Genomic DNA, 15,525 nt, shown 5'->3' on the forward strand with positions numbered 1-15,525 from the left:
TTACTGTGTGGTGATGAATGGACAAAAAAAAATACATTTTATTGAATTTTTGAATGAAAAACTAAATCTTTAATCACAATAAAGCACTGGAGAGTGAAGACGTCTGAACGCACCCTAAATCACTGTATAGCTGTCATCAAAGTCACACCTTATTCAGATAACAAACATCCTAACAATAATAATTACATTTTAATTCCTGAATTTACACACCATTTTCTGTAGCTGGATCATTTTATGTTACATGTGGCCACTTTAAAATTATTAGTGAACGAAATGAACAATTTTTCTGTGAGGTGGCTGTGTGGAAAACCCCACTAGATCAGTGCAGGAAAAAAGATGCTGTACCGGGTTGTTGTAGTAAGTAGGGCACAGTATGAAGATCAAACCTTTGATTTAGTGCTCAATTCAAGCTCCTACTCTTCTATGGAGTGGAGAGTAGTGTTAGGATGAATAAGATCTCTGATAAAAGTGGCTAAAATGATTGGCATCTAAATAGGATGCTTCCTTGATTGAACCCTTTGGGCACGTTCTACCAAGTAACCCTGGGTAGTCCCAGAGCAGACAGTATTACCTTTTGTCTAGTTGTACCTTGTGGCAGGGGTGTGGTCTTTGGCTCTGCTGCAGTGGAGGGGTGGTGCAGTGGGCTCAGGAGGCAGTACCAGGGAGGCTGAGGTCCAGGTGGAGGTTTGAGGTGGCTTGACTTGGTTTTCAGGGTTTTTGACTGGGCGGTACCTGGTACCAGGAACTTTTTTGGTACCCACTCACCTGGGGTTCCAAGCGATCTGAGGCCATATGAAAATGTGATGTCAGCAGACTGCATGCCACTGATTGGCCAGTCAATGGCGTCTTGAGAGCGACCATCGCTACGGCCTCTTTCAGTCTTGTGATGTTTGTGTTGCTTACAAATGATATCGCAGGACTTTCAGCGATGTTGCTGTAACAACCTCACACACAATAGGTGGTACTTAATTGTAATGGAAAACGACTGAAATGGAATTGAGCAGAGGTGCTAGTGGAAAAGGGCTATAAATCTCTGAATGAAGTCTCAAAAGACACAAAAAGCAATTTCATCATAACCAAGCTTTCAGACATGTAAAGATATTATTACATTATTACAACATAATGATACAGAAGAGAAAATGTGTGATTTATTATTACTAGTATTTATTATGACACTATATGACAGTACAAGATACACATAGAAGTTTAAGTACGCAAACATATATATACCAGAAGCGTGTGAAATGTTTGGTATGTCTACCTATCACAACATCTGACATTTACCCATGTAAGCCATTTACAAATATGGCAGTGTACTAGAGAAAAGGAAAAACCAACTGAAAGCGTCTTTTTCATAACAGCATGTAGCGGGTGAGTCCTCCCCCTCGGAGCTCCCGCAGGCGCTGGCAGTGCCGCAGCATGTTCAGAATCCCCTGAAAGCGTTTGTCCACCTTCATCTGGGTAAATTCACGAATGTCATCCTCCACAACAAAATACTGACCTGCAAAACATTTAAGCACAACTGTGAAGCTTTTGTGTTTTACAAACAATCTTTTCTCAGAAACTGACCAATATGGATGTGATAATGCACTTATAAAGAGCCAGTTGAAAAAAGTGATCTCAAATATCTAAGCAAAAGAAAAACAAGCAAGTATAACATTATAACATTAATTTTCAGGACAGTTTTGTTTGCTCTGTTTAGTCCAAACTGATTTTTATATCACTTTATATGACTCATGAATACTTAACAACAAACAAACAAACAAAAAAATAAATAAATAAATGGCAGAAGAAAGGTCTGGGATCATTCAAAGCCTATGCTTAGCTGCAAACACTAAAAAGACAACATATCAAATATTGAAGTCTAACATTTTCACTGTCTTGGGGGGAAAACCCAGAGATGTTTTCAAAGTGATCAGCAAAACCTTCACAATGATTCTAAAATGTGATCTTAAAGCCAGAAAACTTCTGTTGCAACCTGAGGAGCTTGGAAAGAAAGAAAGTTCCTTGGACTACCATGACCTCTATGACTGAAAACCTACACGGCCATTCTGTCATCCTGAGATGTGCACAAGTAGTAAACAATTTTGGCTTGCAGGATACCTTTTGTATCTTTGGTCTCTTGGTCCTTAAAGCGCTGGTGCAGCTTTCGTGAGTGATTGTTGAGTGTTTTGATGGACTGATGCACAATCTTGTACTTGGCTGCTACAGCAGCATTGATGCTCTCCACTGCTGCATTGAGCTGCTCATATGTCACACGTCCTTTCATGTACCTGTATGAACACACATCAGAAAAACACCGTTTCATGTTATGTCTTCAGCTATTATGGGAGCAATAGTGAGCCGTATGGGCATAACGAGCCAACCCTGGTAGAATAGAGCAGTGTAACTGAACTAGATGAGGCCCAGCCACCAATGACAGATACTTCTGCTAAGCTGACTGTGGCCAGACTGCCCTATGATGACGCTTAGAAGCAATAAAATCAGAGAACTCAGGAAGGATGTCAGTCACTAACAGAAATGACACACAGGTTCTGCATGAATAAGAGGTACAAGAAGTCTCTAACTGAGCTCTGGCGGGTAGCACAAGCACAAAAGCACAAGGGCAGATCCAGCCAGAGCTCAGACGCCTAGTCCTACAGGCCAGGAATAAGCGAGACATCGGCCCACACCACACCAAGATCTAAAGCAAGGATATCGTGATGTCCTCCGGACTGGATAAGTGTAGCTGAATGGTTGCAATGAAATGGAATGTGATCTGGAGCAAAGGGGCGGAGCTACAGAAGGCAGACTAGTCAAATACTTCCAGAAAGCAAAACAGGTGCTGAGAAGCCAGCTGAACAGTAGGAATAAGATCCAAGCCATCACATATTCTCTAGCAGTTATCAGACACCCAGCTGTAATAAAGAGGAAATGGATGCCACTGATGTGAAGACATGAAAACTCCTCATAATGAACAGAGAGGTGTCCAGCATATTTTATTCAATTAACACGCATGTACGCACACACGTTGCCAGATTCTAGCAGGCAAGACATACATGGAAGCCCATAACCAAGTAGCCGGCATTGTATACAGAAGCATCTGTGCCAAGAAGTCCCAAGGTCGAAATGAGATTTAGCCTCCCTAGATTTATTAAGTGGGTCTCACAAAGGTGATCATCATATATAAGGTAATTTTGAATTACAGTGATCGATTATACTTACTGAGGGATGCTCTCAAACTCTGGCATAGTGACGAACTCCATCTCTCTGACAAAACTCTTGCTGTGTTTTTTTTCTGCTGGCGGAACCTCTACAGCTTCTTTCTGATTTATTGCAGGTTCGCTTCCTCTGAAAAATGACAGATAGTAGGCATTTACTGCTTCTTTTGTAAGGTGGCGGGCTCTGCAAGCAAGGTACAGCAACAGTTGAAAGCATACATAAGGTGTTTGTTTTTATGGTGAGAAAAGCAGGGGAAAAACAAAAAACAACCAAACACTTCTTGATGAATAGCAGAGTAATGGAGTCAGCTGTCTGAATCCATCTGCAGTTCTGCTCACAGCATTGTTAAGCTCCAGTTAGCAGCAAATAACCTCTCCACCTCACGGTGGATCTCCAGAGAGCAACAAAAACAACTGCTTCCTGCTGCCCCCCATGATCTGTATGGTAACACCAGGAGTTGTGGTTCAGCATCTGAGTGAAATCAAAGACTGCTACAACAGTAGTCTGAGCAGAGAAGCAGGCAGTCATTCCATGACAGGAAGGACCGGGCTGGCTAGTTAGCACCAATTTTTCCAACAAAGAGAAGTAGGAAATTGATCACAAACAACATTCTGTTCTGTAACATAACAAAAAAGGCAAAAATGCTAAAGTGGGTCCCCAATATATTTGATTCATAGATCATAAGAGAAATACTGCTTTATTCAGAATAAAATCAGCCTGTTTTAAAAGAAACCACATAAAGTAAGCAATGGTATTCTCACTTGAGCGGGCCCTTCTTCCGGGGCATGTGTGGAGGGATGTTATCCTTAATGTGCTGACCATCCTGCAGATACTTCTGGAAAACCTCATCAAGTTCCTGAGAGAGAAAAATAAACTCTAAAACCCTCCGCTCACTTAATATTTTCTCTGGCGAATTCCTTATTATTTTCATCTTGGTCATGTTTACCGCATTCACAAAATTCTGGCATCCTCAAAGGGGATTTTAGGGAAACTAAATTTTGTTCATCTAGCTTTTCATTTACTAAACATAAAAGATATTTTGCTTATCAAACTGTCAGGAGAAAATGAATTTCTATTTTGTGCATGTAGTCACCCCTGAAGGTCCACTCTGAGCAAAGGAAAATTCATGCTACAAATGAATATTACTTCAGGGTCTTGACTGGAAAGCATGTATCAATGACTAACTGGTTTATGCAGTAATTAAAATTAGATATGGCGGTCACAGCTTATTCTTCTTTATTGGTGTGAATGCAAAATACTGAGTGTTTACTCGTTTGTTCCAACAGATGAACAAACACCTCTACTTTACCTTGAGATGTTTCAGCTGCTCCTTCTGCTGGTCAACACCTTTTTCAAACTCCTCCAGAAGTCTCTCCAGGGCAAACAGTTCTTGTCCAAGTTTCTTCATCTTGTTTTGAGGCAATTCTGTATGCGGAGGAAAATTTTATGGCACAAAACTTAGCAGTGGTTCGCATGGATGCAAACACTATATTCAGTCTCATACAATTCGACATATCATACCAATAACTGACAGATCCAGCATGTGTTTTATAGAAGTTATTCTATCATGAATGTGGTGGTTGATATCTTCGAGGTCCCCCATTTTCCTGAAACAGGGACAAATTAAAACCATTAAAAGCTGTAACTTCAAATTTTAATCTGTCAAGCATGCAGGTAAAGGTCATGCACAAAACTAAGTAGAACTCTGATGATATCAAACTGCTTAAGGAAAAGAAAAAGCAACACACTTGATAATGAAAAATGGATCGAAAAACTTTGCCTCTCTAAAACCTTAAACATTTGAGTTGTATACATGGGACATGTGAGACTGCTGCTCCATCCATCTCCTTAAGCGATCTCATTATGTCAGACATACGTCACTTTTACATTGATGACCCTCACGGCTCCATTCAAACACTTCCACAATTTTGATGGGCCAAGCTAGCATGAATGTGACACTGCACTATGAGAGAGATCTGACGAGTAAACCAGTGGAATAATACACAAGTTGTCAGAGTTTTCTTAACATAGGTTATATTTTGACAGTTTAATAATTATGAACTCCATGTGCCGTTCGTAGTTATCGGAATACATCCATACACAGATTAACAAACAGGTCAGACACTTATTAAAAGATCAGCTTATAAACTTTAATAGGCGTCGGTGAAAGGACAGCTAAAACCAACAAAGGTCTGGCTCCTGCTTACATGCTGTCAAAACCCATATTACAGTCTAGTTTGTTTATACAAACTCGGCACTTCCGGTAGCTGTTTCACATTAAAGGGGCGTTACCGTTTCAATCAATGCACAGAAACATTTCATTTCTTAACCAGGATCTTATTCTGAAACATTTACAGGAAGTCTTTGTGGAAAATGCAAAAAAAAATACGTGTTAAGAAAAAGCGCTACACAAGGACAACAACTTATTAATTCACCATTACGCTGAGTGAAGGAGAGAGAGAGAGCAATGACACGGAAGGAGAAGACCACTGAAATGTAAAGGGTCACGAGCTATCAAAGCCAGCCGTAAGCGGTGCACTTACAGCTAACTGATGTACGGAAACCTGTTTGCGTCTACTACCAACAACCTATGCGTGCGCGTGATCGGTACGCTCGAGCTGTCAAACAAGTCTTTCTATATGAGAGCATATACAGCATGTACACTGTTTACGGTACGAGCGTATGACAGAGATCTTATGAACCCATGAAGTTATTAACAAGTAGGAACAGACTGAAGGTGGAAGTGTAACCTTTGCCATAAGCGCCATCCCGTCCCCATACCCGTACACACAGTGTATTATTGCGCAGTGTATTATTAAGCTCACTCACACAAAGATTCGCTCTCACTTCATCGTAGTCTTCCTCACTAGGTACGTTCCCGGCTCATTTCAAATGTCACGTCACGAGACGTCACGGCCAGCGCATGCGCTGTTCTAAAACAGCGGAGTGTGGAAGATGGCAGCAGGGTGGTCTGTTTTGTCACTGTGACAACTGGTCCTGACCAATCTTTTGGCCCTTTTCTACAGTATAAGAAGGACGAACTATGTCATAATGTTATTTTATGTATAGTTACATTGTTACTGTAATCACTGTTCTTTCTGGCAATTCATTGTATCCTTTGAATTTGTGCAACACTGATTGCCGTATTTGTATATGTACTTGAAATAATAATAATTAAAAAAAAACTGTCCTGACCAGTGACTGTGAGAGACAGTTTAAACCCTCACTGGTTCCTCCTTGATAATCCACGCTAAAACCAGTGCACTTCCTGTCACTGCTACATTTAAAGGAACATTTTTCTTGCCAATGTTGGATTAAAATTGTTGTTGCCTGACGTCAGTGTTACAAACAAGCATGTGTTTTTGCTGGTATTACAGAGAGATGACCTTTCATCTGAATGTTAAATTCATTCAAGTGATTAAGACTTGTTTCTTTGTGTGTGCATTTTTTTAACGCAGAAATCTGTTAGGGGAAAGTTCTTTTTCTACATCTATTTGAAGCAACTTAAGCAATTTTTTGTATTGTTTTGTTTTGGGGTTTTTTTTTTTTGTTCATGGATTTTTGTTTTTCATTCATGGATGATAAACAGCCGCCCCCCCCGACAAAAAAATCTGTTTTAATTTAGAAGTCTAATTCAGGGTTGGGAAAAGAGGCCACATCCGAAGTGGGCGTTTGTGGATTCTCACACTGCGGCAGAAAGGACTCGAGGCACACAGGGTTACAGGCACGCAAATGCTTTTATTTACAGTTTGTTGTTGATATCTTTTGGTTGTACAGCTTTCCAGCTGCCTTGTTCCCATGCAGCATACTGCTCTCCCGTCAGGTCCTGGCATCCTAATGAAATAGGGAAAGGCATGACCAGGTGATGGAGAACAGCTTTGTGGGTCAGCTTCTCCTGACACCACACCAATGGGTTCACACTGATCCACCCCTCCCCTACAGCTGAGCCACAAACCACACCACGAAACACTCACCATAAAGCTAAACTCAGTTCTGCCTAATATTAATTTCATGTCTTTATGAGATTATTAGTACAGCAGTCCCAATTTCTCATGTGACCCCCTTGGGACAATTAATTGCCCACTCCAGTCTAATTTAGTGGCACTGTTCCACAGATGTTGGATGACAGATGACTTTTTTTAGTAAATTCTATGATTCTTTCCTCTTGGGCTGGGAGATCAGGCGACCCTTGTTCTCCACCTGTTTTCAGTTTCTTATTATGTGGTTTCTTCCTTGAACACTATCATTCTCTCTTTCTCTCTGCTTTGTTTCCGTAGCAGTAGAGGCTTCTCTCTTGCAATGGTGTCACTGTTTGTTCCGCTGCACCTCAAATCTGTTTCCTTATAAAGAGAAATTATTCACTAACACATGCACAGTTGAAGAACAAGACTGCTCAGTGCATGTTTCATAAACCCAACATTAAGTTCACATAAAAAAAAAATCTTGGGCACAGTAAAGAAAATTTCTACACACAGTAATGGTTAAGGCTCATTACTCCATTACTCCAGACAGTTGAATGCTGGAAACCCATCTTCAAACAACTAAATCTAGCATAGTACATCTTATATTCACTCTAAAACACAAAAGGTGTCTTTTAATATTTGGCCGAAGGGACATCGATGTGTTCAGTAACCAACACAGATGACTGTCATAGACCTTTCAATTATGTTCACACATGGTTATAAACAAAAATTTAATTAAGTGGCATCTTAAAGTGCTTTATTTTTAATGCCTGTTATTATTTTCTTCTTTTAATCTTTTATTTTTATCTAATCTATTGATATTTTCTGATGTAGTATTTAATTTAGTGAGATAAGATGAGGGTAGGTTTAGGGGGCAAAGCAAAAGCCCTCCGACAACATAGCCCCTGGGATCACTGGGGCACACAAACCCCTTACCACGATAAGGTGGCGATTCACTTTGACCTCCTTATCAACATCCAGCACTGTGTACAGAGCTAGCATTTCAGAAAGTATACAAGAAAAAATATAAGGTTAGACATGGTTAAAACTGAGGAGAAATCAACAAAGCATACACTACACATACATGTGTGAGGCCATTCCTAAGGTCTACTCACTCCGACATATAAAACGTAATGTAAATGTAATGATATGGTGAAAATCATTTTGTATTGGTAACTGTACAGGCTATGTACCAGAAGGTGGCAGAAGCACCCAGACCATGAAATAGCATAAGGCGCAGCACAGTGTAAATGATACATGAAGTGAAGAGAGGTCACTATGCCTGCTTACATATCTTACATAAAGCAAAAGACCATCATAAGAAAACAATGTTAATTTTCAAAAGCTGGATTTTTTTTAATGGATTCTTATAACATGTACAAATCTTATTCACATTTAGGTTTCTGCACACAGTCACAAATCAAAATGTATAACTAGAAATCAAACCTTTCCACACACATTTGAATTCATTTATGTTTTATATGCAACATTACCATATATAATATTACTTATCCAAATACTGCTCTGTACTGCTCCTATTAAGAAAGCTAAGAAAGTACTGTTAAACAACAAAGGAACAATTAGACCAAAGATTTGACTGGTTATAAACTACTAAGCAGAATGAACAAAGCAGCACTTGTGCACCACTTTTCTGACACATTGTCTAGCATGTGCTGCCACAGGTAGCTGTGCTGTTTACCTGTGGTTCAAAGTTTGCTTATGTATTTTAGAAGTGCACTGTATCCCCGGAGAGAAGCTTGGGTTTCATGCCTTTTGGAAGGTGCTAATTCAGCAATGTTTGACTGAATTAGCCTGCGTAGGGCCTTTCAATGCAAGCTCATATCACACGCCTGGGATGTGAAATGCCCAAAAATAGAGCTTCAGGCAGAGTTTGGGTTGGTTCACGCTTTTAAATTGAGTTAGAGATCTTAGAAATTGGGCCAGAAACTGTTGGACAGATACTGGTTAATTGATTACAAAAAAGTTGGACTTTATCGGTTGGACCGTTAACTTAAATTTGTCAAAATTATATAGGTTTTTAAAAGGCCTAAAATCTGTGCAGTTGTAATTAAAAGACGTCTTTGTAATATAAAATAAGAAATCCTTGTGTGAAGGGAGTCTCTGTGTCAGCAGTGCACTCCCTGTTGATTTTTATTTTTAGATTTTGTGTTCATGTAAATGAGGCAGCTGCTGCGGAGCGCATGAGAGGATTGTTGCTTTCGGTTTCGTGTGTTATCTAGCTTGATAACTATTGTTTGTAGATGTTCTCAAATGCCTGTGACTGAGATGCTGGTTTTGCTTATTAGAATTGTATAACTAGAGTTTGAATTCATTACGGTGGATGTGTAGTAATTGACTGAGTTTGATATATATATATTGAGTGGATTGTACAGTACCTAAGACCACCATATATTTTTCTGTAGTAACCTCTCTTGAGCAATAAATGCTGGTGTGTTCTAGTTTTTTTTTCAGTTATGTGTGTGCTGTGAGAAGCTGTGAGGATGATGAGAGGTTTCCGTTGTTTTTCTTTGACTTGCTCTTTCAGATTATGAAAAGCATGTCCAAAATACTCGTATGAAAGCGTATTTTGAGTGATTTTAACCGTGTGAATGCTGTCAGTATTTGATTTGAGTGACTCTGCGTGATTTGTCTGAGTGAGTGAAAAGGTGGAAGTTTGAGAGAAAAGGCAGTGTGTGTGAGACGATTCATGAGGTCTGAAAGAGGTTAGAATATTTAAAAGTGTGCATGAAATAAGGGTGTATTGTCTTCAGACGAAGATTTAGTAGAACTAAAGAGGGTTTATAGACTGTAAATATGGAAAACAAGAGTTTGATTAATCTGTAGAAACAGGAAAAAGAAATGAAAAGGATATTAATTGTATGCTTTAGTGTGTTGATACAGGTGGACTTCTCTCAACCTGGAACCCTGAGTACAGCGGCAAAAGCATAGATCAACACAATTGGGAAAACAAGCCAGTTTTTGGCTAAAAGTTGATAGCTTCACCTGTCACTCTGTTCGGACCCTGAGAAGAAGCTTAAAGGACAGTTAATTTCATGATGAAGACCGACTTGAAGAATTAACAGGAGACAAAAGCCAGTGGAACTGAACCATTAACACTGACGAAGATAGACGACCCAAGCAGCAGCATGTAAGAAAACCACCTGATGACAACATGTACTGTGAATAACCGGCTGGGCAGTTGAACACTGGGATAAAGAACTGTGGAAAGCACTGGGCATTGAGTTTCATATTTGCCATGCTTGGAGTAATCTTGGAAGAGAAGACTGAAAAGATGAATGGAGAAGAAAACAGAGCAAATGAAAATAAGACTGACTGACGACTCCAGAAGCAGAATGGAGGAAACCACGTGATAAAACATGCAGGGGGAACTGGAGGCTGGTCAAGAACAGTGTCACATGACTGGGGGGCACTGAGTTGAAGGCACTGAATGGGATATTTTGCCAGGCTGGAACCTAACGTAAAAGAAGAATATTGAAAGATCAAAACAGAGAAGAAACAGACTGTGTTTGCTGGAGCTTTGAAGGCCGCACAAGGACACTGTGAAAAAGGGATAAGGACCAGTGTCAGGTCAAGCCGGGACGAGTTCTACCGTGAGAATACAGGATATGATTGGATTGAAATTGAAGCCTGAACTCATGATGGTTTAGGGATGTCCACCACATCATAACAAAGAGGTAAACATTAGAAAAGGTAAGAATAATGAAAGAAAATAACTGACAACTATATTAATGAATAGAAAACACATGCACAAATTGTTATATGTGAAAGTATTTTTGGAAAGGCTCAGAAGTGAGATAGTTTGAATCCAGAAATCAGTGAAAAGATGCATAAATTAAACATGAATACATAAAAATGCAATGAAGAACACAATGAATTAATGCAATGAAGATGCAGCTTACACTTCATTAACATGATCACATGATATGCAACGAAGAAAGCAGCTTACATTCAATTAACATGAAATATAAGGAAGAACACGCTTATATTAATATTGATGACATAAACATGACATAAGTGGTATTTGTGACAGGAAAGAGAGAGAAGTGAGTCGTTTAAGCATTCATAATGAAAATGTCTTAGTTTTGTTATTTTCAGGGGCAAAGCAGACCTGGATCAACTTTCCACAGCAGCGGTTGGAAGAAAGTTATAGGTTAACATCATTAGAGATGCTCAGGCAAGTTTCTGGTTGAATTGTTTACAGCCATGTGTTCCTGAACGTCACAAGCAAGCTCTGACTCGTGGCTGAAGACAAGGAATGCTGTTATTTAAGGTGGGAAATTAAAATTTGGGTTAGTAATCTGGGAAGGAGAAAACTGACAGTTTAAGTGGAAGATTGTGAAGGAGTCTGAAATACTGCAAAGCAACATATGCAAAACCATACATACAAACAGAAAATGCACTAATCTTACAGAGACAAGCTCAGGAAGATTAATGCATAGATAGTGATTAAACTTGGCTAAGAACACAAACACATGTAATTAAATCCATCCATCCATCTTCATCCGCTTTATCCGAGGCCGGGTCGCGGGGGCAGCAGCCTAAGCAGAGAAGCCCAGACCTCCCTCTCCCCAGCCACCTCCTCCAGCTTATCCGGGGAAATACCAAGGCGTTCCCAGGCCAGCCGAGAGATATAATCTCTCCAGCGTGTCCTGGGTCTGCCCCAGGGCCTCCTCCCGGTGGGACATGCCCGGAACACCTCACCCTGGAGGCGCCCAGGAGGCATCCTTGTCAGATGCCCGAACCACCTCAACTGGCTCCTTTCGATGTGGAGGAGCAGCGGCTCTACTCTGAGCCCCTCCCGGATGGCCGAACTTCTCACCCTATCTCTAAGGGAGAGGCCAGCCACCCTTCGGAGGAAGCTCATTTCTGCCGCTTGTATCCGCGATCTCGTTCTTTCGGTCACTACCCACAGCTCGTGGCCATAGGTGAGGGTAGGGACGTAGATCGACCGGTAAATTGAGAGCTTCGCTTTTACACTCAGCTCCCTCTTCACCACGACGGACCGGTGCAGCGTCCGCATCACTGCAGCCGCAGCACCAATCCGTCTGTCGATCTCCGGCTCCCTTCTCCCATCACTCGCGAACAAGACCCCGAGATACTTGAACTCCTCCACTTGGGGCAGGAACTCATCCCCGACCCGGAGTGGGCGCTCCACCCTTTTCCGGCTGAGAACCATGGCCTCAGATTTGGAGGTGCTGATCCTCATTCCCGCTGCTTCACACTCGGCTGCGAACCGCTCCAGTGCGAGCTGGAGGCCTTCACCTGATGAAGCCAACAGAACCACATCATCCGCAAAAAGCAGAGATGAGATTCTGAGGCCACCGAAGTGAAAGCCCTCCGCCACTTGGCTGCGCCTAGAAATCCTGTCCATAAAAATTATGAACAGAACCGGTGACAAAGGGCAGCCCTGGCGGAGCCCATCACCCACCGGGAACAAGTCCGACTTATTGCCGGCAATGCGAACCAAACTCTTGCAACGGTTGTACAGGGATCGAATGGCCCGTAGCAATGGGCCAGACACCCCATACTCCCGCAACACCTCCCACAGGACACCCCGAGGGACACGGTCGAATGCCTTCTCCAAGTCCACAAAACACATGTAGACTGGTTGGGCAAACTCCCATGCACCCTCAAGTATCCTTGAGAGGATAAAGAGCTGGTCCAGTGTTCCACGACCAGGACGAAAACCGCATTGTTCCTCCTGTATCCGAGGTTCGACTAACGGACGAACTCTCCTTTCCAGCACCCTGGCGTAGACTTTCCCAGGGAGGCTGAGGAGTGTGATCCCCCTGTAGTTGGAACACACCCTCCGGTCCCCCCTCTTAAAGATGGGGACCACCACCCCGGTCTGCCAGTCCAGGGGTACTGCCCCTGATCTCCACGCAACATTGTAGAGGTGTGTCAACCAGGACAGCCCTACAACATCCAGAGCCTTCAGGAACTCGGGGGGGATCTCATCAACACCAGGGGCTCTGCCACCAAGGAGTTGTTTAACTGCCTCAGTGACCTCGCCCCCGGAAATTGGCGGGTCACTCCCCTCATCCCCAGACTCTGCTTCCTCCTCGGAAGACGTGTCAGTGGGATTAAGGAGGTCCTCGAAGTATTCCTTCCACCGCCTGACAATTTTCTCAGTCGACGTCAGCAGCGCTCCGCCAGCACTATACACAGTGCAGGTAGAGCACCGCTTTGCCCTCCTGAGACGCCTGACGGTTTGCCAGAATCTCTTCGAGGCAGTCCGAAAGTCTTTTTCCATGGCCTCTCCGAACTCCTCCCACACCCGAGTTTTTGCTTCAGCCACTGCCCGAGCCGCATTCCGCTTGGCCTGTCGATACCTGTCGGCTGCCTCCGGAGTCCCACAGGCTAACCAAGCCCGATAGGACTCCTTCTTCAGCTTGGTGGCTCCCTTCACCTCTGGTGTCCACCATTTGGTTCGGGGATTACCACCACGGCAGGCACCAACCACCTTGCGGCCGCAGCTCAATGCAGCAGCTTCGGCGATGGAGACGCTGAACATGGTCCATTCGGACTCAATGTCCCCAGTCTCCCTCGGAATGCTGTTGAAGCTCTGCCGGAGGTGTGCGTTGAAGATCTCGCGGACTGGGGCCTCTGCTAGACGTTCCCAGCACACCCTCACTACGCGTTTAGGTGCACCGGGTCTGTCCAGCGTCCTCCCCCGCCACCTGATCCAACTCACCACCAGGTGGTGATCAGTTGACAGCTCAGCCCCTCTCTTTACCCGAGTGTCCAGAACATATGGTCGCAGGTCTGGTGATACGATTACAAAATCGATCATCGACCTGCGGCCTAGAGCGTCCTGGTGCCACGTGCACTTATGGACACTCTTATGTTCGAACAAGGTGTTCGTTATGGCCAAACTGTGATTTGCACAGAAGTCCAATAACAAAACACTGCTCGGATTCAGATCAGGGAGGCCGTTCCTCCCAATCACGCCCCTCCAGGTCTCGCTGTTGTTACCCACGTGAGCATTGAAGTCTCCCAGCAGGACAGCAGAGTCTCCCGGTGGGGCACCTTCCAGCACCCCCCCCGAGGGACTCTAAGAAGGCTGGGTACTCTGAACTGCCACTCGGCGCATAAGCGCAGATGACAGTCAGGACCCTTTCCCCGACCCTAAGGCGCAGGGAACAAACCCTCTCATCCACCGGGAAAAACCCCAACGTACCGGCATGCAAGCCGAGGGGATATTAGAATACCCACCCCAGCCCGCCGCCTCTCACTAGGGGCAACTCCAGACTGAGACAGAGTCCAGCCCCTCTCTAGGAGACTGGTTCCAGAGCCCAAGCCATGCGTAGAGGTGAGCCCAACCATATCTAGCCGGTACCTCTCAACCTCACGCACTAACTCAGGCTCCTTCCCCACCAGAGAGGTGACATTCCATGTCCCTATTGCCAGTCTTGGCAGCCGGGGATCAGTCCGCCAGGGCCTCTGCTCCTGGCTGCCGCCCAGCACACAATGCACCCGACCCCTATGGCGCCTCCTGCGGGTGGTGGGCCTGCGGGAGGATGGGCCCATGTCTCCTCTTCGGGCTGTGCCCGGCCGGGCCCCATGGACTAAGGCCCGGCCACCAGACGCTCGCCCTCGGGCACCCTCCCCGGGCCTGGCTCCAGGGCGGGGCCCCGGTAACCCTATCCCGGGCAGGGTAAACTGTTCCCTCGATGTTTTCTTCATAAGGGTCTTGTAATTAAATCAGCTTGCTAATTTCATGAGTGTTAAAATGGTGTGAACGTTGAAGAAAATACACTTGGATAAAATAGAGTTGAGGAATAACTCAAAAATGGTAAAAATGGTAAATGGCCTGTATTTATATAGCGCTTTAATAGTCCCTAAGGACCCCAAAGCGCTTTACATATCCAGTCATCCACCCATTCATACACACATTCACACACAAAAGAAGCTGTATGACAAGGGAGTGAGTTATGGAAAAAACAAAAGAAAAGTGATTAAAGTAGTTTTTATAAGAGTGACTTAGGAGTGCTCTTGTACTGATTGATCAAAGCAAGTGATTAGTGTAGAAAGAAAATGAAAATAATTGAATAATGTGATAAGGTTTAAACATGTATTTCTCTTGTCAAGTTAACTTGTTGAGATATGACTCAGTATGCAAATTAGCTGGAGTGAGTGGTGACGAAGACACTTCCTGTGTGCGTGTGTGACTGAGACTTTCAGTTGAGGAAACAGAGCAGTGACTGAGGAGGATTATTGGGTGACAAATATAATGGTAAAGTAACAGGATAATTGATTACGGTGGTCAGAGGTGCAGATTTGGACAGGAAATTTATAATTTAGTGATGATACGTTGTTGTAATGGGCTTATATCTTAGGC

The 15,525-nt window shown here is 43.4% G+C and overlaps 1 protein-coding gene across 2 annotated transcripts; it reads right to left on the reverse strand.

Moving 5' to 3' along the window:
* Nucleotides 1–1,142: 1,142 nt before the first annotated feature.
* Nucleotides 1,143–6,103, reverse strand: ska1 (spindle and kinetochore associated complex subunit 1). 2 transcript variants are annotated; one of them, XM_013273778.3, is made up of 7 exons: nucleotides 6,031–6,103; nucleotides 4,723–4,808; nucleotides 4,511–4,626; nucleotides 3,963–4,057; nucleotides 3,205–3,330; nucleotides 2,104–2,273; nucleotides 1,143–1,501 (listed from the first exon to the last, which is right to left on the reverse strand). In XM_013273778.3, the coding sequence occupies exons 2-7, from the start codon at nucleotides 4,802–4,804 to the stop codon at nucleotides 1,353–1,355; spliced, it is 738 nt and encodes a 245-aa protein (XP_013129232.2). In that variant the 5' UTR covers nucleotides 4,805–4,808; nucleotides 6,031–6,103; the 3' UTR covers nucleotides 1,143–1,352. The 2 variants fall into 2 exon arrangements, with proteins under 2 accessions (XP_013129232.2, XP_025764226.1); XM_025908441.1 differs by lacking the exon at nucleotides 6,031–6,103 and adding an exon at nucleotides 5,637–5,694 and having other exon boundaries at nucleotides 1,353–1,501.
* Between the last annotated feature and the right edge of the window lie 9,422 nt (nucleotides 6,104–15,525).

The sequence above is a fragment of the Oreochromis niloticus genome, linkage group LG7, assembly GCF_001858045.2.
Source record: "Oreochromis niloticus isolate F11D_XX linkage group LG7, O_niloticus_UMD_NMBU, whole genome shotgun sequence".
Classification (NCBI taxonomy): Eukaryota; Metazoa; Chordata; class Actinopteri; order Cichliformes; family Cichlidae; genus Oreochromis; species Oreochromis niloticus.